General features: G+C 47.5%; 1 protein-coding gene across 1 annotated transcript; it reads left to right on the top strand.

The window, feature by feature from the left end:
• Positions 1-1952: 1952 nt before the first annotated feature.
• On the top strand, positions 1953-20184 carry NUDC (nuclear distribution C, dynein complex regulator). The gene is made up of 9 exons (XM_066269974.1): positions 1953-2158; positions 6614-6691; positions 17147-17350; positions 17439-17504; positions 17955-18071; positions 18151-18345; positions 19186-19269; positions 19364-19482; positions 19922-20184. Exons 1-9 carry the CDS (start codon positions 2078-2080, stop codon positions 19971-19973), a joined length of 996 nt encoding a protein of 331 aa, XP_066126071.1. The 5' UTR covers positions 1953-2077; the 3' UTR covers positions 19974-20184.
• The last annotated feature ends 1700 nt before the right edge of the window (positions 20185-21884 follow it).

Genomic DNA, 21884 nt, shown 5'->3' with positions numbered 1-21884 from the left:
GATTGCTTTCTCATATGTGCCTTTACCACAAGCAGACCAAATAATCACTTGCTCGAGCCAGAGACCTTGGGTCCAAGCTGGTGAGCTTTGCTCAAACCAGATGAGCCAGCGCTCAAACTGGCTACCTGGGGGGGGGTTCTCAAACCTGGGTCCTCCGCATCCCAGTTCAACGCTGTATCCACTGCGCCACTGCCCGGTCGGGCGAGAGACAGGAGATTTTAAAAAAATGTGACCAAGGCCCTGGCCAGTTGGCTCAGCGGTAGAGCGTCGGCCTAGCATGCGGAGGACCCGGGTTTGATTCCCGGCCAGGGCACACAGGAGAAGCGCCCATTTGCTTCTCCACCCCCCTCCTTCCTCTCTGTCTCTCTCTTCCCCTCCCGCAGCCAAGGCTCCATTGGAGCAAAGATGGCCCGGGCGCTGGGGATGGCTCTGTGGCCTCTGCCTCAGGCGCTAGAGTGGCTCAGGTCGCAACATGGCGACGCCCAGGATGGGCAGAGCATCGCCCCCTGGTGGGCAGAGCTTCGCCCCATGGTGGGCGTGCCGGGTGGATCCCGGTCGGGCGCATGCAGGAGTCTGTCTGACTGTCTCTCCCTGTTTCCAGCTTCAGAAAAATGCAAAAAAAAAAAAAAAAAAAAAAAAAATGTGACCAACTTTTTTTACAATGAAAAGGAGGAGAAAAATAAATAGAAGAAAACAATATCGTAAATAAAAGAAACATTTTATTTATTGCAACAATAATATATAACTGCATAATAAAAACAATTGTAATATTTTATATTGTAATTATGCTTACATGCCTATTATTTTTTAATAATAATCGTAAGAAGAAAGTACTCATTTAGATACAAATACATCACATCACACGCAATGGATAGACTCTGCATCGATCGAATACGGACATGTACAGATTAGTCTTCCAGTATCAAAAAGGAGGATATATAGGACACTTTTTGAGGGAGGACGGAACTTACAAAAGGACTGTCCTCCCTAAAGGAGGACGATTGGTCACCTTAAAAAAAAAGGATAAGGGGCCTGACCTGTGGTGGCGCAGTGGATAAAGCGTCGACCTGGAAATGCTGAGGTCGCCGGTTCAAAACCCTGGGCTTGCCTGGTCAAAGCACATATGGGAGTTGATGCTTCCAGCTCCTCCCCCCTGTCTCTCTCTCCTCTCTGTCTCTCTCCCTCTCTCTCTCCTCTCTAAAATAAATAAATAAAAATTAAAAAAAAAGAATAAGGGTAGATAGAGTCTTTGAAAGACTAAGATGATGAAATTCACTGCAAAGTGGAAAGGTGGGGCTTAGATGGCTGGGACACCTGTCCCCTCACCTTAACAGGAGCGAAGGTCAAATCCAGCACTCATTATATAATTTATAGGGTCCAGTGCAAAATGAAAATGTGAGGTTTCTTGTTCAAAAACTATTAAGAATTTCAGAACTGCAACAGAAGAGCATTAAACCAAGCACAGCGCTCTTTTAAGCCCCGGGCCAGTGCAACTGAACATTGTGTATGCCGTGAACCCCGGTGGAGTCTGCAAGGGTGAGGGAGGGAGGTGGTCCTTTGGGCAGGTCCCTTGTACTTTCTGGGCCTCCATTGCCTTGTGGGAGGACTGGAGAGAGACTAAGGACACCTTATGCTCCACTGTCCTACAACCTGGTACGTCATTCTTAAGGAAGTAAGCAAAGTTTGTTCCTTTTTACCCCCGCCCCCGCCCCATTTTAGCACAGGGATTTCTGGAAGGCTCCAAAGCGTCTGGTGACCATAGCAACTCACTCCAAACTCTGGGGCTCTTGGTCCCTCCCTCCGTTTCCTGGACGCGCTCATTGATTGGCTCAGCACGTCAGCCAATGGGCGGCGAAGCGGGCTGTTTTCCGTGCACTCAATAGTCACCTGCTGAAAGGGAGGCGGGAAGAGAAGGTGAGTGGGAGGGTCGGAGAGCCCAGACGCTTGCGTGTTTCCGGCTCCGCTGCGGAAGGCGGAGGGCTGGAGTCGTAGGGTCGGACGCAATCCTAAGGAGCAGGGAGAACGCGAGACTCTAGTGTGGAGCTCGGCTGTCGGTGCGTGGCTAGCGGCCGGCGCGATGGGTGGAGAGCAAGAAGAGGAGCGGTTCGATGGCATGCTGCTGGCCATGGCGCAGCAACACGAGGGCGGCGTGCAGGAGGTACGGCACGCGCAGCGTCGGCGAGGCCTGGTTTAGCGGCGCCTGCCTACCCGAGCGGCCCTAGCCAGGTTCCCTCAGCCTTTCTCTGCCTTTAAGGGCCGAGATCCACCGTTGAGTCGGGCTTCAGGTATCCCCCCACTTTCTCGCCGCTCCCCAGCTTCCGGTCTGGCCTCCCCGCCTCACGTCCCCCTTCGTATACGTCCTGGGTTCCGGCGCCTCAGTAATTTCTATGTTAACAACTGCGGCGTCACTGAACCTTCCCCTGGAAAACCCCCAGAGCTGTGGCATCACCGGCCCCTCACCCCGCCAGCCTCATACTTTTCTTCCGGCCCCGTTTCCTCTCAGATGGCTGCGTGCAAAAGGCATCCCTTAGGACAAACTATCCCAGACATTGGGAGTTGCCGCTACCGACTTGGAGCCAGCGGAGAAATGTGTTTGGGGGGTGGGGTGATGTTAGCACGTGTGTTTCTTTAGGCCTTGAATGGGGAATTGGAGGCCTAGGTTCACAATTGATTTCTACCACCCCCACTTGGGACCTTTCGATGTCTCCAATCCTCAGTTTCTTTATTTTTGAAACAGTTGTGAATCCCTGTTTTCTGAATCTTTGTAGGAGAGTAGTGTAAAGGGACAGGACTAATTAGTAAGATATGTATCAGACACTCATTGGACGGTCCTGGAGATTCAGACGTGAGCAAAAATCTGTCCTATGCCTGATGGAGTTTACAAAGAGCTTTTCAAAAGCATATTTTATGCGTAGTGACTACACACAATTAACACATAATGTATGAACAACATGGGCCAAGTACCGAGTAACTCTTTGCTCGAGCCAGCGACCCTGGGTCCAAGCCGGTGAGCTTTTGCTCAAACCAGATGAGCCTGCGCTCAAGCTGGCGACCTTGGGTCTTGAACCTGGGTCCTCGGCATCGTAGTCTGACGCTCTATCCACTGCGCCACAGCCTGGTCAGGCTGGAGTTGGTTTTTTTTGGACTGGAAACATGGAAAGTTAGAGGTAGAAAAGCCTATAAGTCCAGTCCAGAACTCATTCTTTTCTTTTTTTTTTTTTCTCCAGAGAGAGAGAGAGAGAGAGTGTCAGAGAGAGGGATAGACAGGGACAGGCAGACAGGAACGGAGAGAGATGAGAAGTATCAATCATTAGTTTTTTGTTGATTGCTTTCTCATATGTGCCTTGACCGCAGGCCTTCAGCAGACTGAGTAACCCCTTGCTCGAGCCAGTGACCTTGGGTTCAAGTTGGTGAGCTTTGCTCAAACCAGATGAGCCCGCACTCAAGCTGGCAACCTCGGGGTCTTGAACCTGGGTCCTTGGCATCCCAGTCCGACGCTCTATCCACTGCGCCACCGCCTGGTCAGGCCAGAACTCATTCTTTTTTTTTTTTTTTTTCATTTTTCTGAAGGTGGAAACAGGGAGAGACAGTCAGACAGACTCCCGCATGCGCCCGACCGGGATCCACCCGGCACGCCCACCATGGGGCGACGCTCTGCCCCCCAGGGGGCGATGCTCTGCCCATCCTGGGCGTCGCCATATTGCGACCAGAGCCACTCTAGCGCCTGAGGCAGAGGCCACAGAGCCATGCCCAGTGCCCGGGCCATCTTTGCTCCAATAGAGCCTTGGCTGCAGGAGGGGAAGAGAGAGACAGAGAGGAAAGTGCAGGCGGAGGGGTGGAGAAGCAAATGGGCGCTTCTCCTGTGTGCCCTGGCCGGGAATCGAACCCGGGTCCTCCGCACGCTAGGCCGACGCTCTACCGCTGAGCCAACCGGCCAGGGCTGGGACAAGTTTTCATTGAGATTCCCATTACCATTCTTTCACCCTGACGCTTGTGACCAAGGACTCCTAAGCCCTTTGAGGTGGGAAGAGTGTTAATAAATTGCAAGTGTGGCCTGACCAGGTGGTGGCGCAGTGGGTAGAGCGTCGGAATCGGATGCAGAGGACCCAGGTTCGAGACCTCGAGGTCGCCAACTTGAGCGTGGGCTCATCTGGTTTGAGCGAAAGCCCACCAGCTTGAACCCAAGGTCACTGGCTCCAGCAAGGGGTTACTCGGTCTGTTTAAGGCCCGTGGTCAAGGCACATATGAGAAAGCAATCAATGAACAACTAAGGTGTTGCAATGCGCAACGAAAAACTAATGATTGATGCTTCTCATCTCTCTCCATTCTTGTCTGTCCCTGTCTGTCCCTCTCTGACTCACTCTCTGTCTCTGTAAATAAATAAATAAAAAGTTTAAATAAATTGCAAGTATGAAAAGATCCCCCCCCCCCAAACTGGTTCACACAAAATTGAATTTGGTAATGAGTTCATTTTTTTTTCTTTTTTAGGCACACTCTTAAGTAAGAGGTGCTTTTTTAATTTTATTTTTTATTCATTTTAGAGAGGATAGGGAGAGACAGAGAGAGAGAAGAGAGACAGAGAGAAGGGGGGGAGGAGCTGGAAGCATCAACTCCCATATGTGCCTTGACCAGGCAAGCACAGGGTTTCGAACCAGTGACCTCAGCATTTCCAGGTCGACGCTTTATCCACTGCGCCGCCACAGGTCAGGCATAAGTTCATTTTTGAGTGAATTTAAATGGTCTAGAAGCAGGAATTGAAACTGTTAATATAAGCTGTTACATCAAATTTGGAACAATTTTATGCAAATAAAAGGGATAATATGTGCAAAACCTAGGTCATCACTAGATTTTTCATTCAGCAAAATATTTTGAGCTTGTATTCTGAGCCAGATTTGGTGTCGGGCAGTGGGGATGTATACAGAATAAGCCATGGTTTGTGGTGCCTATTTGTGAGGAGTTCACTCTGGCAGGTAGGCTCTTGCTCTGGGCCAGACACTGCTAAGGCCCTCACCTCCAATATCTCGTTTGATCCTTACAAGGTACCTAGGAATAGGTTCTGCTGCTGTTTCTGTTTTACAGAGTTAGGAAACTTTCCTAAGGTCACAGACCTAGTACATATCAGTTTGATATCCAAACTCATGCTCTTAATCCCTTGGCCAGACTGGTGCCCCAGCCAGTTAGTCCTAACCTTTTTTGAAGTGGCTTCATTTGCTCCCCTCCTTCTGGCTCTACCCTAGTTACTCAGCCATTGCCGTTCTCGTTGGGCTTTTTACTATCTCTAGAGAAAAGCTGAGCATAGGCTTTTTTTTTTAACTTGTTTATTAATTAATTTGAAAACAATAATAACAACAAACTCATTGCATGCTAATGTAAATATCACGTTCTTTATGAAAAATATTTCCAAAACAAAATAAATTTAGTGAGAAGCATTATTTACTTTTTCTTTTTGGGTAAATGTCTTTAATGTTTGGCTTAATCAAAGGCAGATTTACTATGTTCTGATATCTGCTTCTGCATTCGATCTGTTGCAGTGTCACGTGCCATGTGGTCTCTAAAAAACCTCACTGTATGTACACTGGTGAGGGCAAGAGGTGAAAAAGACAAATTATTGTTTCTCTGGGTCCTCAGATCTCCAGACCTCATCATGAGGACTACTGTTCTATAACAAGACCCGTTTATTTCTTACTTAAAACTTAGACCCGTCTGAAATTACCTAGCTTACTTGTCTGATTCCTGTTTAATGTCTGTCTCCTTGTCCCCCCCTTTTTAGTATAATCCCCCCTTTTTTTGTATTTTTCCTAAGTTAAAAGCGGGGAGGCAGTCAGACAGACTCCCACATGCGTCCCACTGGGATCCACCCGGCATGCCCACCAGGGGGTGATGCTCTGCCCATCTGGGGCATTGCTCTGCTGCAGTCGGAGCCATTCTAGCGCCTGAGGCAGAGGCCATGGAGCCATCTTCAGCGCCCTGGCCAACTTTGCTCCAGTGGAGCCTTGGCTGTGGGAGGGGAAGAGAGAGATAGAGAGGGGGGGGGGAGGGTGGAGAAGCAGATGGGCGCTTCTCCTGTGTGCCCTGGTCAAGAATCGAACCCGGGACATCCACATCCGGTCCGATGCTCTACCGCTGAGCCAACTGGCCAGGGCTTATAATTTTTCCCTTAAAATTTTTTTTTTAATTAAACTATTGAGGTGACATTGGTTAATAAAATTATGTAGGTTTCAAGTGTACGATTATGTAACACATCATCTGTATATTGTACTGCGTGTTCACCACCCCAAGTCAAATCTGTTTACAGGGCCAAGGCCCTGTATGCCGGAGGGGTCCTCTATATCCTTAGACTGCTTTTGGGTCACAAGGAATGTGAAACACATGTACACATACACATGAGAAATGAAAAATCTGCCTTTCAGGTTTATAGGTAAGGTTAAGTTAGGCTTTCTGGCAGAAGTGACTAAGGTTGGGCCTTATTTGGAAGGATATCTCCTCAGTTGAGAGGCTCAGGGATGAAAGAGTCAAGCCCCAAGTTCCCTTGGAGACTAAGGATGTTGACTTCTGTGCACTTGAGGGCTCCCAATAGGTGGCATCTCTATAGCATCAGTCTTTTGTCTTTCAGCTTGTCAACACTTTCTTCAGCTTCCTACGACGCAAAACAGACTTTTTCATTGGAGGAGAAGAGGGGATGGCAGAGAAGGTGAGTATTGGGGGCCGCTGTCACTTTGGTAGCTCTGTTTCTTCCGGAGAAAAGCTCACCTGGCCTTCCTCTGGCATAATGGTAACCTTCAGCCCATGGTTAGGTGCCAAGGTGAAGAGGCGAGAAAGGGAAGCAAGCTGTCATTTACTCGCCTATTTCCTATGCTCCCGGGGGGTTGGTGTTGCTGTCTCCACTGTACAAATGAGGAAATTGGCTATAGAGCAGGGGTTGGGAACCTTTTTGGCTGAGAGAGCCATGAATGCCACTTTTTTTTTTTTTTTTGCATTTTTCTGAAGCAGGAAACAGGGAGAGACAGTCAGACAGACTCCCGCATGCACCCGACCGGGATCCACCCGGCACGCCCACCATGGGGCGACGCTCTGCCCACCAGGGGGCGATGCTCTGCCCATCCTGGGCGTCGCCATGTTGCGACCAGAGCCACTCTAGCGCCTGAGGCAGAGGCCACAGAGCCATGCCCAGCGCCCGGGCCATCTTTGCTCCAATGGAGCTTTGGCTGCGGGAGGGGAAGAGAGAGACAGAGAGGAAGGAGGGGGGGTGGAGAAGCAAATGGGTGGTTCTCCTGTGTGCCCTGGCCGGGAATTGAACCCAGGTCCTCCGCACGCTAGGCCGACGCTCTACCGCTGAGCCAACCGGCCAGGGCATATTTTAAAATGTAATTCCATAAGAGCCATACAACGACCCGTGTATGTTACACATTATCCAATAAAAATTTGGTGTTGTCCTGGAGGACAGCTGTGATTGGCTCCAGCCACTCGCAACCATGAACATGAGTGGGAAATGAATGGATTGTAATACATGAGAATGTTTTATTTTATTTTTACAGGGACAGCGAGAGAGAGTCAGAGAGAGGGATAGATAGGGACAGACAGACAGGAACGAAGAAAAATGAGAAGCATCAATCATTAGTTTTTCGTTGCAACACCTTAGTTGTTCATTGATTGCTTTCTCATATGTGCCTTGACCAGGGGCCTTCAGCAGACCGAGCAACTCCTTGCTGGAGCCAGCGACCTTGGGTCCAAGCTGGTGAGCTTTTTTCTCAAGCCAGATGATCCTTCACTCAAGCTGGCGACCTTTGGGTCTCGAACCTGGGTCCTTCCGCATCCCAGTCTGATGCTCTATCCACTGCGCCACCACCTGGTCAGGCGAGAATGTTTTATATTTTTAACATTTTTTTAATTAAAGATTTGTCTGTGAAGCCCTGGCCGGTTGGCTCAGCGGTAGAGCGTCGGCCTAGCGTGCGGAGGACCCGGGTTCGATTCCCGGCCAGGGCACATAGGAGAAGCGCCCATTTGCTTCTCCACCCCTCCGCCGCGCTTTCCTCTCTGTCTCTCTCTTCCCCTCCTGCAGCCAAGGCTCCATTGGAGCAAAGATGGCCCGGGCGCTGGGCATGGCTCTGTGGCCTCCGCCTCAGGCGCTAGAGTGGCTCTGGTCGCAATATGGCGACCCCCAGGATGGGCAGAGCATCGCCCCCTGGGGGGCAGAGCACCGCCCCTGATGGGCGTGCCGGGTGGATCCCGGTCGGGCGCATGCGGGAGTCTGTCTGACTGTCTCTCCCCGTTTCCAGCTTCAGAAAAATGGAAAAAAAAAAAAGAAAAAAAAAAAAAAAAAAGATTTGTCTGTGAGCCAGATGCAGCTACCAAAAGAGCCACATCTGGGTCGCGAGCCATAGGTTCCTGACCCCTGCTCTACAATGTTTCTTGACGACCTGGGGCAAGGAGTCCCAGATCCTTGGCCTAGCTCTGTGACTTTGTTGATTTACCATCAATAATTCTCTGGTCTTTTCCATTTTCATATCTATAAAATGGAAGAAGGTGGACTCTGATCTCTAGGACTCCTTCTGTTGCAAATATTCTTTTGTATTAGCATTAGCATCTCCCTTTTTTTTCCCTGTGGGCCAGACAACCTTATAATATCAGCAGTCATTTGTTTTTTGAGTATTTATTAAAATTTTTTTCAATGAATATTTATTGAGCACTTAACATTTTCCCTATGTTAGATACTATGCCAGACTCTTCAGGATTACAGAGGTCAATACAGACATGGTCTTTGTTTTCATGGATCTCACAGTATAGCAGCAGTGCTCCCTTCAGAAAAATAAAAAGAAAGGAAAAGAAGAAGGGAGTTTGGGCAGAAGTCCTGGGAGTGTAAAATGGGTATTAACTAGGTTGGGGGCTTTGGAAGACTTCATGAGGAAGTAATGCGTGAAGCATGAAGGATGAGTGAGATATAGCTGGAATAAGAGATGAATAATATTAAGAAAGCTTCGAATATCGGAGTAGTTATAGCTAACATGTATTTGCTGTCCGCAGGTCCCCTCTTAGATGTGTTATGCTCCTTGATTCTTTGTTTCTATAGGGTCAGCTCTTTATGGAGAGGTTGGTCAGATTGTTAGGCAGGCAGAAACCTGTCCAGCCCTCCCACCTGGTCTCCAGCTACAACACAGTAACTCCTTTGTGTTGAGCACCTACTGTAGTAGTACAGGTCCATTTCCAGGTGTGGTGGTTAAAGAGGAAAGGCTCTGGAGTCAAGCAGACGTGAGTTTGAATCCTGGCCTCTCCACTCCCTGCTTGACAACTGTATGGCATTTGCTGAATGAGTCTCTTGGAGCCTCATTTTTCTTACCTGCAAGTAGGGGTAATTTTCACCTCACAGGGCTGTTGGGAGGATAAATGGTAGTATAGATGAGGTGGCTGGCATGTGAGAATACAAGTTTATAGTATGTTTTCTGAACCTCCTTGGGCCAGTTGTGTTTGGGGATTTAGAACTCTTGGGACTTTAGCTGGCAATACAGTGCATATACTATACATTTATTTTTTATTTTTTAAATTTTTATTTATTTATTTATTTTTTACAGAGGCAGAGATAGACGGACAGACAGGAACGGAGAGAGATGAGAAGCATCAATCATCAGTTTCTCGTTGCGCGTTGCGACTTCTTAGTTGTTCATTGATTGCTTTCTCACATGTGCCTTGACTGCGGGCCTTCAGCAGACCGAGTAACCCCCTGCTGGAGCCAGCGACCTTGGGTCTAAGCTGGTGAGCTCTTTGCTCAAGCCAGATGAGCCTGCGCTCAAGCTGGCAACTTCAGGGTCTCGAACCTGGGTCCTTCCGCATCCCAGTCTGATACTCTATCCACTGCGCCACCACCTGGTCAGGCTATTTTTTATTTTTTATTTTTTTTATTTTTATTTTTTTTTCTTTTTGGCTCCCTGTTGGGGAATATACTATACATTTAATACACTGCCCCAATCCAGGGGTCAAGAGCAATATCCTGTAATCAAGCATATTCAAATTTCTGCAGCGAAATGTATATCAGTATTCATACCAAGTGGGCAATATGAAGACTATAAATACCTTTGTGCCACAAACTTATAAAAAGTACAGAAACACTTAGTTTTTATAGCTTTGGAGGCTAGGAATTATAAATAAGAAATTATAGATTTGAGTAAAGCCATAATAATCAAATTAATATGGTATGGACCTATGAAGAGAGAGAGACCATTGAGGCAGAAGAGAACCTACGAGAAGTCTACCCTGAATGAGGATTTAACTTGTGTCTAATATGGTACTTCAGTTCAGTAGGGAAAGGATGATATAATAAGTCATGCTGCTACAAGTGGCTATTGGTAAAAAACCAAAATTGTACCATTTGTTTAATTCCTATGTAATAATAAATGGCAGATCAAGTGGAGTCTTGTGAGGGAAGCTAGGAAACTGCATAACCTTGTGTGGAGAGGACTTACAAATGGAAACCTAGAAATTATGAAAGGAAAAGTAGCTGTTTGCCTGACTAGTGGTGGCGTAGTCGGTAGAGTGTCGACATGGGACACAGGTCCCAGATTCGAAACCCCAAGGTTGCTGGCTTGAGCTCCAGCTTATCTGGCTTAAGCTCAGGCTCACCAGCTTGAGCATGGGATCATCAATATGATCCCAAGGTCGCTTGACTTGAGCCCAAAGGTCTCTGGTTTGAAGACCCCCCTCCCCAACCTCCCATCAATGTATGCATGAGAAACAATCAGTGAACAACTAAAGTGATGCAACTATGACTTGATATTTCTCATCTCTCTCCCTCTCTCTCAAAAAAAAAAAAAAAGTAGCTGTTTTCTTCAAACATTGAAAACTTTTCTATGGCAAAAGATTATCATATTAATTCAACTGAAAAAACAATAGATTTTGCAAAATGCAATGCAGAGGATAGATAAGATTTAAATTAAAAAAAGTTTTTTTTGGCCCTGGTCTGTTGGTTCAGTGGTAGGGCGTCAGCCTGGCGTGTGGATGTCCTGGGTTCTATTCCCAGTCAGGGCACACAGGAGAAGCACCCATCTGCTTCCCCACCTTTCCCCCTCGCTTCTTTCTCTCTCTCTCTTTCTTTCTCTCTCTTCCTATCCTGCAGCCATGGCTCAGTTGGAGTGAGTTGACCCTGGGCACTGACTGAGGATGGCTCCCATGGCCTCCCTCCACCTCAGGCTCTAAGAAGAGCTCAGTTACTGAGAAACAGATTATTGCCCCCTAGTGGGCTTGCCAGGTGGATCCTGATCGGGGTGCGCGCAGGAGTCTCTCTGCCTCCCCTCCTCTCACTGAATAAAACTATATACATATATAAAGTCTACCGGAAAGTTCTGTCCGTTTCTATCACAAGTTTCGACACGTAAGCACATGTTTATTTGGCGCATGTGTGCCTCTCTGTTTTTATCACTTAATGTATACATACTGACAAAGCAAATTAACTAAAACAAAGTTGATTCACTTTAGTCTTATTTGTGAAGCGATAGTGTACCCATGGCTACTGATAAAGTTCATTTACGCCACTGTATTTTTACGAATTTCAACAAGGAAGAAATGCTACAGAAGCATGTAGAAATTTATTGAAAGTGTTTGGTGAAGGTACAGTTTCTGATAGGACATGCAGAAGATGGTTCAAAAAATTCGAAACAGGTGATTTCGACCTTTCTGATAAGCACGTTCTGGGCGACCATCTTTGATCCATGACAATGTTGTTAAGACCATATTGGAGCAAGATCCTTTTCTGACAACATTGGAGATCGCAGAAAGGCTTAATTCAGCTCAGCAAATCATTAATAATAATGGCAATTACATTATTTAATAAAGTTTATTGACGGTAAGAAAAATTTGTATTATTTTATTCCAAAAACGGACAGAACTTTCCGGTAGACCATATATATATATGAGAGGAAAGGAAAAAGAGCAAGAAAGATAGGAACACAGATCTGTTCCTATATGTGCCTTGACTAGGGATTGAACTGGCATCCTATGTATTTCTGGATGATGCTCTAACCAACCAAGTTGTCTGGCCAGGACAAGATTTAATAGGTGATTTAATATGCAGGAACTCTTATAAATTGACAAGAAAATGATAAACAAAAAAGTGGGCAAACCCTGGAAATGTAGCTCGGTTGGATGATCATCCCAATACACCAAGGTTGCAGGTTCTATCCCCGGTTAGGGTACATACAAGAGTCTCCATGTGTAAATAATTGTTTCATTTTTTATTTTTATTTATTTATTTTAGAGAGGAGAGAGAGAGGGAGAGAGAAGCGGGGAGGAGCAGGAAACATCAACTCCCATATGTACCTTGATCATGCAGGTCCAGGGTTTCAAACTGGTGACCTCAGTGTTTCCAGGTCGACACTTTATCCCAGGGGTCCCCAAACTTTTTACACAGGGGGCCAGTTCACTGTCCCTCAGACCATTGGAGGGCCAGACTATAAAAAAACTATGAACAAATCCCTATGCACACTGCACATATCTTTTTTTTTTTTTTTTTCATTTTAGAGGAGAGAGAGAGAGAGAGAGAAAGAGGGGAGGGGCAGGAAGCATCAACTCCCATATGTGCCTTGACCAGGCAAGCCCAGGGTTTTGAACTGGCGACCTCAGCATTCCAGGTCGACGCTTTATCCACTGCGCCACCACAGGTCAGACACATATCTTATTTTAAAGTAAAAAAACCAAAACGGGAACAAATACAATATTTAAAATAAAGAACAAGTAAATTTAAATCAACAAACTGACCAGTATTTAAATGGGAACTATGCTCCTCTCACTGACCACCAATGAAAGAGGTGCCCCTTCCAGAAGTGCGGCAGGGGCCGGATAAATGGCCTCAGGGGGCCGCATGTGGCCCGCAGGCCGTAGTTTGGGGACCCTGCTTTATCCACTGCGCCACCACTGGTCAGGCTCCATGTATAAATAATTGGAACAACAAATCGATGTTTCTCTCTCTCCTTCTCCATCTCTTTCTTCCTTTCTCCCTCCCTTCCTCTGTCTTGAAAAAAAATCAATTAAAAAAACAGTGATAAAAAAAAGTGGCAAATTACAAGAAGAGCTGATCTAAAGAGCATATGAACAGATGCTGAAATTCACAAGTAGTCAAAGAAACAGTGAGATGCCCTTTTCTTCCTATCAACAAAAAATTTTTTTAAATTGCTTATAAGGATATGGAATTGCTTACAGAAGCTACTCTATGTATATACATTGCTGATGAAAGTGAATTGTAGGTCTTTAAAAAGTTTATTATAAAATATCTCAACATTCTTAATTATCAGAGAAATGCATATCAAAACCATGAGCTACCACCTAACACCCATTAGGATGGCTTCTATCAGAAACTCCAAAAATGGCTTTGGCTGGGTAGCTCAGTTGGTTCATGTTGTCTTAATATGCCAAGGTTGTGGATTCCATCCCTGGTCAGGGTACGTTCAAGAATCAACCAATGAATGTGTAATGAGTGGAACAACAAATTGACATTTCTCTCTCTAAAAAAAAAAAAAATCAAAGAATAAACTGAGAAAGTAACAGGTGTTGATGAGGATGTGCAGAAATGGAACCCTGTGCACTGCAGTGCTTGACTGGTGGTGGCGCAGTGGATAGAGCATCAGCCTGGGCCGCTGAAAACCTGAGATCACCAGCCTGAGCGCGGGCTCACCAGCTTGAGGGTGGGATCATCAATATGACCCCATGGTCACTGGCTTGAAGCCCAAGGTCACCAGCTTGAGCAAGGGGTCACTGGCTCGGCTGATGCCCCCAGTCAAGGCACATATGAGAAACAAACAATGAACAACAACTAAAATGCCGCAACTGCGAGTTGATGCTTCTCATTTCTCCCTTCCTGTCTGTGTCTTGCCAAAAAAAAAAAAAAAAAAAAAAAGAAATGGAACTCTGTGCACTGTTAGTAGGAATGTGAAATGGTGCTGTTGCTGTGGAAACAGTGTAGCAGTGCCTCAGAATATGAAACTGGAACCCTCATGTGACCCAGCATGCTCAGCTCCGGGTATACGCCCAAAAGAATTGGAAGCAGGGTTTTGAAGAGAGATTTGTGCTGCCATGTTCATAGCAGAACTGTTCACAGTAGCCACCGGGTGGAAGCAACCCAAGTGTTCATTGACGAATGAATGGATAAACAAAATGTCATGTATGCGTACAATGGAGTATTATTCAGCCTTTTATTATTTTGTTTTATTTTTTGCATCATTATTTTTAAAATTTTACTGGTTTTTATTGATTTGTTTCACTTATTTATGCATTCGTTGGTTGATTATTTTTAATATTTTATTTCATTTAAAAGTTTTTGAAAATTGAATTTATTGGGGTGACGCTGGTTACAAAATTATACAGGTTCCAAGTGCACAATTCTACAACAAATCTTTGTATTGTGTGTTTACCACCCCAGGTCAAATTCATTGCTTGATTTTTGTATGTGCCCTGACCAGGCAGGGATCAAACCTGCAACCTTGGGATATTGGAATGATGCTCAAACCAACTGAGCTACCCAGCCATGGCTTATCTAGCCTTTTAAAGGAAGACAGACAAAAGAACACATATTGTAAGACTCCATTTGTATCAAGTTCTAGAACAGGAGTGTATTGTGTTTCTCCAGATGTGTTGGGGACCCCCCCAACCCCTTTCCCTCTACACAGGTTCAGGATTAGGCTTAAATAAATGTCTTTCCTGACTAGACTGCTAGGAACCACTCTATTTTCCTGTTACCGAGCCTAGGTTAGGAAAAGGCCTGTGTTCAGATATGCCCACTGAGCAGTTTGGGGCCTGTCTTCTAGAACTAGCTCAGCCTTCCTTACCCTTTCTGCACTTTGCTGGGCTGTGGTTCCAAAAGATGTGTCCAGTGATATAGCATGCCTGTGACAGCCAGACAGTTGGCACCTCTCAGTAGGCTACACACTTTCAGGGGTCTCTACTTGGGGCTGGGCCTGGGTAAAGCAGGTGGAAGGAGATGGGGAAGCGGGATCAGAGGCAGCTGTGATTGGCCTTGACTCTGCCCTCACCTAACCTCCAGGAACTAGGAGGGAACAGGACAAATGGGATATTACATGATTCACTGGAGCTGGGAGAGGGGAGGACCTTGCTCCTGCCTACCCTTGGCCACTGGTTCGCAAATGGCTTGAGTTCAAGGTTTCCCAGATTAGGAACTTGGGACCAAGGCCCTGTAGTAGAACAGCCTCCACTGGCGTAATTGTCTCATGACTGATTCTGTTTAAACAGCAGAATGGCCTTCAGGTGTCTCATTTCTCTCTATTGCATACCCCGTTTTGTTAACCCAGTTGGTTTAGGGAATTTCAGTGTCCTTTTAACATTGTAGAGGACAAAGCTACTATAGTATGGCATGGGCTGGGGTTATGGGGGTGGCAGGAAGAATTGGCATGCAATGACTGAGAAGTTACAGGGCATTTGGCAGAACCTTCAGTAGGGAACCCATAGGTGACTTTGGTGACCCTGAGTACCTCGTGGGCCTCTCAGCTTTTTGGGCTCAGATTCTTGAGAGATGGTTTATTAGCCACTGGTTACATGGTGAGTGCCCTAGGAGGCCTCCAGATATGTAGGTCAGCACAGAGTTGGGTTTCCTAAGTTTGGTATGTTTCTGGGCCTGCTGAAAATGAAGAGGTGAAACTCAAGATGACACTTTAGCTGGTCCTGGAGGGTGAGTAGAGTTTGTCAGGTGACCTGGGAGTAGGAACAAGGGCATTCTAGGCAAAAAACAGCTTATGCAAGACTACTTTTAGAATAAAATAGAAGCACAGAGAAAAAGGGCCCCCAGAGTCACACAGGTGAAAGGAATAGACCAGGTCTTAAATTTAGATGTGACTCCAGTGACCGTGAGAATTAGCCAGGAGGGCTTGTTAAAATAACATTGCTGGGCCACGCCTGCAGAATTTCTGATGGAGTGGGTCTGGAGTGGGGCCTGAGGTTTAGCATTTCTAATATATTCTGGGTGATGCTAATGCTGCAGGTTAAGGGAACCATACTTTGAGAGCTACTAATGTCATAACAGGTGGAGCTATAGCTCCCATTGTATTTTTATTGAAGAGAAGGTACTTGTCCCCAGCCCCCAAAGCTGACATTGGGTCATCCTCAGCCAGGCAAGCAATGATGTGGTGAGGACTGTGCCAGGCTCTAGATGAGTGTCTGTAATATTTAATCCTCATGACATGTGGAAACAGGCTTAGAAAGCCCTCACTGAGTAGCTCAGTTGGTTAGAGCATTATCCCAATACAGCACGGTTGTGGGTTCAGTCCAATGCATAAATGAATAGAACAACAAATAAGTGTTTTTCTCTCTCTCCGCTCCCCCTTCTCTAAAATCAATCAATTAAAAAAATTTTTTTTAAATTAAATGTTAGCCTGACCTGTGGTGGTGCAATGGATAAAGCTTCAATCTGGAATGCTGAGGTCGCTGGTTTGAAACCTCAGGCTTGTCCAGTCAGGGTACATACAAGAAGCAATTACTTACTATGGGTTGATGCTTCCCATTCCTCCATTCCCCCTTCTCTCTCTCTCTCACTCTCTTTCTCTCAAATCAATAAATAAAATCTTTTTTAAAAAAATAGAAAATGTTGGAGTTTTGCACTTCTCCAAAGTCACACAGACAGAGATGGGGGCAGTAGCATTGGGGCGGCTCTGGGCAGCAGGGAGGCCGCAAGGTGGGGGTCGGAAGCAGCCTAGGAAGGAATAGTGGGGGAGAAAGGGTTGGAAAGTGATAGCTTGTCAGCTGAGGAGAGGAAGAGGCTCCTTTCCCTCGAGAAAACTCTCTCTGGCTTCCTGCTAATATGGCAGTTCTGGGTGTGGCGCTGAGTGCTGCACAGCCGGGCTGCGGTCTGGAGACGGGTACACAGGTAAGAGATCAGTCAGCGAGTAGGTCGGTGTGGTCTCGAGCTTGGGAGAGGCTTCTTAGAGGGGCTGAGTCTAGGTGGTCCAGCTTCACTGTCCACTCTACGTCACTAAATGTGTGTTTTTCTAAAGTAGCCACTGTCTGTTGAGCCGGTATTTGTAGGTGTTCTCATCACAACTCTGTCAGGTATGTGTGTATTACCCCCATTTTGTAAATGAAGAAACAGGTTCTAAGTGCAATGCCTTGCCCAGGCACCCAGCAGGTAGAGATGGCTCATTGCCTTCACCTCCTTCCCTAGCTCATCACACAGACCTTCAGCCACCACAACCAGCTGGCACAGAAGGCACGGCGGGAGAAGAGAGCTCGGCAGGAGGCTGAGCGGCAGGAGAAGGCGGAGCGGGCAGCTAGGCTGGCCAAGGAGGCCAAGTCAGAGAGCTCCGGGCCCCAGATCAAGGAGCTGACTGATGAGGAGGCAGAGAGGCTGCAGCTGGAGATTGACCAGGTAAGAGTAGGCTTCCCTTCGTTGCCTCCTGACCCGTTGGCACTGGAAGAGGGGACCTTTTTGCCAACTGCTTTGCTGTTTGCTACAGAAAAAGGATGCAGAGAATCATGAGGCCCAGCTTAAGAATGGCAGCCTGAGCTCACCAGGGAAGCAGGTGAGATGGCCTGGGATGCTTGGGACTAGCCAGGGCTGGGACCTTCCAGGGACTCTACAGCTTTGCCCTGTGTCCGGAATGCCTTCCACTACCCTCTTCCTCAGAACGATCCTGTTCATGGCCACTTTGTGTCCTTTTGTTTTCTGTGCTGGGCTTTCTTCCCAAGCCCCTTGGCTTGCATCCCCAGCTGGATCCTATGGGTTCATCTGTGACTGTCACTGCCTCCCAGCCATGTCCTTTATCATTTGGTTATAATAGTCTGCGCTCATCTCAGAGATCAGAACCAGGTTTTACCTCTGACTCCCAGAGGGCCACAGAGTGACCAGGGACTGGGTGTGTTTCATTTTGTGGCTGTATGCCCTGTGCCAGCCAGTCTTGGGCGTGTTTCAGAGGGAGGGTTTCAGTCTTATGTCTGTCAAATAAGTAGCTGAGCACTCCAACTGTGGGCAGGAGGCTGAAGAAGAGGAGGAGGAGGATGAGAAGGACAAAGGGAAACTGAAACCCAACCTTGGCAATGGGGCTGATCTTGCCAATTATCGCTGGACCCAGACTCTGTCGGAGCTGGACGTGAGTGGCAGGGCAAGGGCAAGGGGAGCGGGAGGGGAGCCAGCCTGGGGCCTCTCCTGACCTCCCTTTTCCCATGCAGCTGGCAGTGCCCTTCCGTGTGAACTTCCGGCTGAAAGGGAAGGATGTGGTGGTGGACATCCAGCGGAGGCACCTCCGAGTGGGGCTCAAGGGCCAGCCTGCAGTCATTGACGGGGAGCTCTACAATGAGGTGAAGGTGGAGGAGAGCTCCTGGCTCATTGAGGACGGCAAGGTGGTGACGGTGCATCTGGAGAAGGTGCGAGAGGCCCAGCCTCCAGGCCTGCGACCTAATGAGGGAAGAGGGAAGGGTTTCTGCTCATTCACTCAGGGACCATGCTAGGGACCTAGTGGATTTACCTTTATGTAATCCCATAAGATTTAAAGCAGGTCTGTTTTAGAGTCAGGAAAGGGATAGCTCATAGATTTGCCCAGCTCTTACATCTAGGAAAGGGTGGAGTCAGGATCAGAATAGTTTTGTTACCAAATCCTCACCTTGCCATTAGGTTCATGCATGCATTCAATCTAACAAATACTAGAACACCTACTATGTGCCAGGGACTGTTCTGTATGCTGGAGAGAGAACAGTGAACAAAATGTAGAAAGCTACTCAGAAAGTGTGTGTTCTTGCCCTCCCTCGAGAGAGATGGGACGCAGATACCAGTATATGAAGGTGGTCTCTATAAAGTGCCAAGGGTCCAAGGAGAGCTGCCCGTAGCGTGTAACGCCCATCCCAGCCGCCCTGCCTGGCCATGGCTGCCTCTCACCCATACATGCCCTTGGTTTTCCTCTCAACTGGAATGTCCTTCCCTGCTTTTTAAAACTAGTATACTGCTTGTCCCAGCTAGTTGTCACTCTAACTTCTGTCCTTTTATCCTGGATAGTGTCTCTCTCCGTACTTTCTTTCTTCCCTTAATGCTGATTGGTAACTCTGTTAGGTCAGCTGTGGAGGGCTGAGGTGTTGCTCCTCTGCTTCAGGTCCCAACATAGGCCTGCTTGGGTCCCCGGTGCAGGAGGTTTCTGGGAGGGTTGGTGAGTGGTTCCTGGGGTACAGAGTGAGCTGCCTCCTGTCCCCTGGTGGTTCTCCTTTTCTACACAGATCAACAAGATGGAATGGTGGAGCCGCTTGGTGTCCAGTGACCCTGAGATCAATACCAAGAAGATCAACCCTGAAAACTCCAAGGTGAGCCCTGCCTGGTTGGGGGGCCTTCAGCTGAGGGATGAGGGGCCTAGGGGTTCCCAGGGCTTCACCTACCCCTGGTGCTGCCTGCCCCCAGCTGTCAGACCTGGACGGTGAGACGCGCAGCATGGTGGAAAAGATGATGTATGACCAGAGACAGAAGTCCATGGGGCTGCCCACTTCAGATGAACAGAAGAAACAGGAAATTCTGAAAAAGTGAGCAATTTGGAGATGGGGGTGTTGGGTGTTGGGGCTTGGATATGGGTGATAGCAGTATTTTGATCACTGACCAGGACACAGGAGCTGCCCTGCCCCTTCCAGAATGAGCCAGCCAAGTTTATGGCTTTATAGCTTTGGCTTGCCTACCCTAATCACCTGCTGCAGTCATCTTGAGTGCAGGTCATCTGAGGATAGGAAGGAAGGCAATAGGTGGTCACTGCCATCTACAGGAGAACAGTGCCAGTATTGGCACCTCAGCTTCCAGCCTGGGGTTCAGATGGACCTCGGAGACCCTGGGGCCCCACCTCCTGCTAGGCCTGGATCCAGGCTGCTCAGGGTTCTAAAGGGATTGACCTCACAGGGGAGGCTGGGAGAAAGGTACTACTACCTTTAGGGGAGAGGGATAGCCTGTTCACTTTCTATTTTCCCTTCCCAGATTCATGGATCAGCATCCGGAGATGGATTTTTCCAAGGCCAAATTCAACTAGCTCACTTGCCTCCCTGAACTCTTGGGCTGAGCCTCCAGCAATCCACCTTTCTTTCCCATCCTTTCCTGGGACTTAGGCCTTAGAGCTGAGGCAGGTGTGGGACTGGCCCAGGCATACAGCTGCCAGGGCATCATGGGAGAAGGGCTGGCGCCTTGAGGGGTCTTGTTTTCCCTAGTTGACCTACTGTTACACATTAAAACTATTCACCCAATTCTACTTGTGTCCTCTCTTCTCACTAGCCTTTACCTGGGGGACGGGCCTCTTATGGCTACTGTAGGGAGCTGGGGGCTTGGCATCTGATTCTACCATATGACCTGGGGCATGTTCTTGTTCCTCACTGGGGCTCAATTTCTCATTACTTAGAGGATTGAAACAAGACTTTTAATTTGTGTATGATTCTGAACAAAGGTGAGTTTTTCTGGCTATAGGGACTGAATGTATGTGATTCTCGGAGGGGCCCATGACTCAGCAGAGTTTAAGACTAGCTAGACTTGATTTTGTTTCCATCATGGAGACAATGTCCCACTGCAGTGGATCTGCAGCCCTGTATCAAGTGTTTTATTTTTATTTTTTTTCTGTATTTTTCTGAAGCCGGAAACGGGGAGAGACAGACAGACTCCCGCATGCGCCCGACCGGGATCCACCTGGCACGCCCACCAGGGGGCGACGCTCTGCCCACCAGGGGGCAATACTCTGCCCCTCCGGGGTGTCGCTCTGCTGCGACCAGAGCCACTCTAGCGCCTGGGGCAGAGGCCGAGGAGCCATCCCCAGCGCCCGGGCCATCTTTGCTCCAGTGGAGCCTCGGCTGCGGGAGGGGAAGAGAGACAGAGGAAGGAGAGGGGGAGGGGTGGAGAAGCAGATGGGCGCCTCTCCTGTGTGTCCTGACCGGGAATCAAACCCGGGACCTCTGCACGCCAGGCCGATGCTCTACCACTGAGCCAACTGGCCAGGGCCTCAAGTGTTTTATTTTTAAAAAATTCACTGATTTTAGAGAGAGAGGAAGGGAAACATCCACCCTCCCATGCATTTATTAGTTAACTCTCCTACATGTGCCCTGACTGACATGGCACATTGGGACGACACTCCAACCGAGCTATGAGGCCAAGGCTGTCTCAGGTGTTTCTAAAACTACATACAGTTGTTTCCCAGTGGCTGAGAGCACCAAAGGCTGAGGGGACAGCCCCAGATTCAGGGCTGCTCTATGTGTGGTACAGACACCTGGCCCAGAGGGCAGGGGAAAGTTCAGTGGGGTGTCTTTGACTTGGATCTCTGCAGATTTCAGGACTTCTCGGAGTCAGCTGTCAAAGTCATGCCAGGACTAGGGAGGGGCTCACCTCTGCCCAAATCCAGTCCCTGGAGCTGACCCTACTCCACTTTGGCCACAGAGGTTATGGTTACAGCAGGAATGTCTAGGTCAGGCATGGCCAACATACGGCCCGCATGCCAGATCTGGCCCACGTAATGAGTTTATGCAGCCTGCGATTAAATTTTTAATATTCTCCGCAGGACGCACTGGAAATGAAATGAGATATTTTAAATCATTATACATAAACTATGATATCTAACCATTGTACAACAATGAAAGTTAAAATCTCAGCTACTCAGAAGCAGAAGCATCTTTGATTATTGGAAATCGAGATATTTAAGAAGAAAAGAATTCTGTGTGTGACTAATCTAGGGTTAACCTCCAATAATTGGTTGAATGGATTCACAATACTTCTTTATTTTTTAAAAAAATTCTATTAAGTTTTTTTTGTTAATTTGTACTAAATTACATTTATTCATAAACATTACATAATAAAATTTTGTTTACTTAAATGAATCATTTTTGTATTTTAATTTTTTAATTTTAATATTTTGTCCAGCCTGTAAAAAATGTTTTTTTAATCGCCCGGGGGCAAAAACTTGGCC

The sequence above is a fragment of the Saccopteryx bilineata genome, chromosome 3 (assembly GCF_036850765.1).
Source record: "Saccopteryx bilineata isolate mSacBil1 chromosome 3, mSacBil1_pri_phased_curated, whole genome shotgun sequence".
NCBI lineage: Eukaryota > Metazoa > Chordata > Mammalia > Chiroptera > Emballonuridae > Saccopteryx > Saccopteryx bilineata.
Note: the sequence above shows the minus strand (reverse complement) of the source record. Positions and strands in the feature narration are given on the sequence as shown.

Excerpts from the sequence above, each read along its gene's own strand:
- NUDC (XM_066269974.1), top strand. The coding sequence starts at position 2,078 with ATGGGTGGAGAGCAAGAAGAGGAGCGGTTCGATGGCATGCTGCTGGCC. Across the intron at positions 18,346-19,185 it reads TGACGGTGCATCTGGAGAAG|ATCAACAAGATGGAATGGTG; the intron begins GTGCGAGAGGCC and ends TTTTCTACACAG. Across the intron at positions 19,270-19,363 it reads TCAACCCTGAAAACTCCAAG|CTGTCAGACCTGGACGGTGA; the intron begins GTGAGCCCTGCC and ends GCCTGCCCCCAG.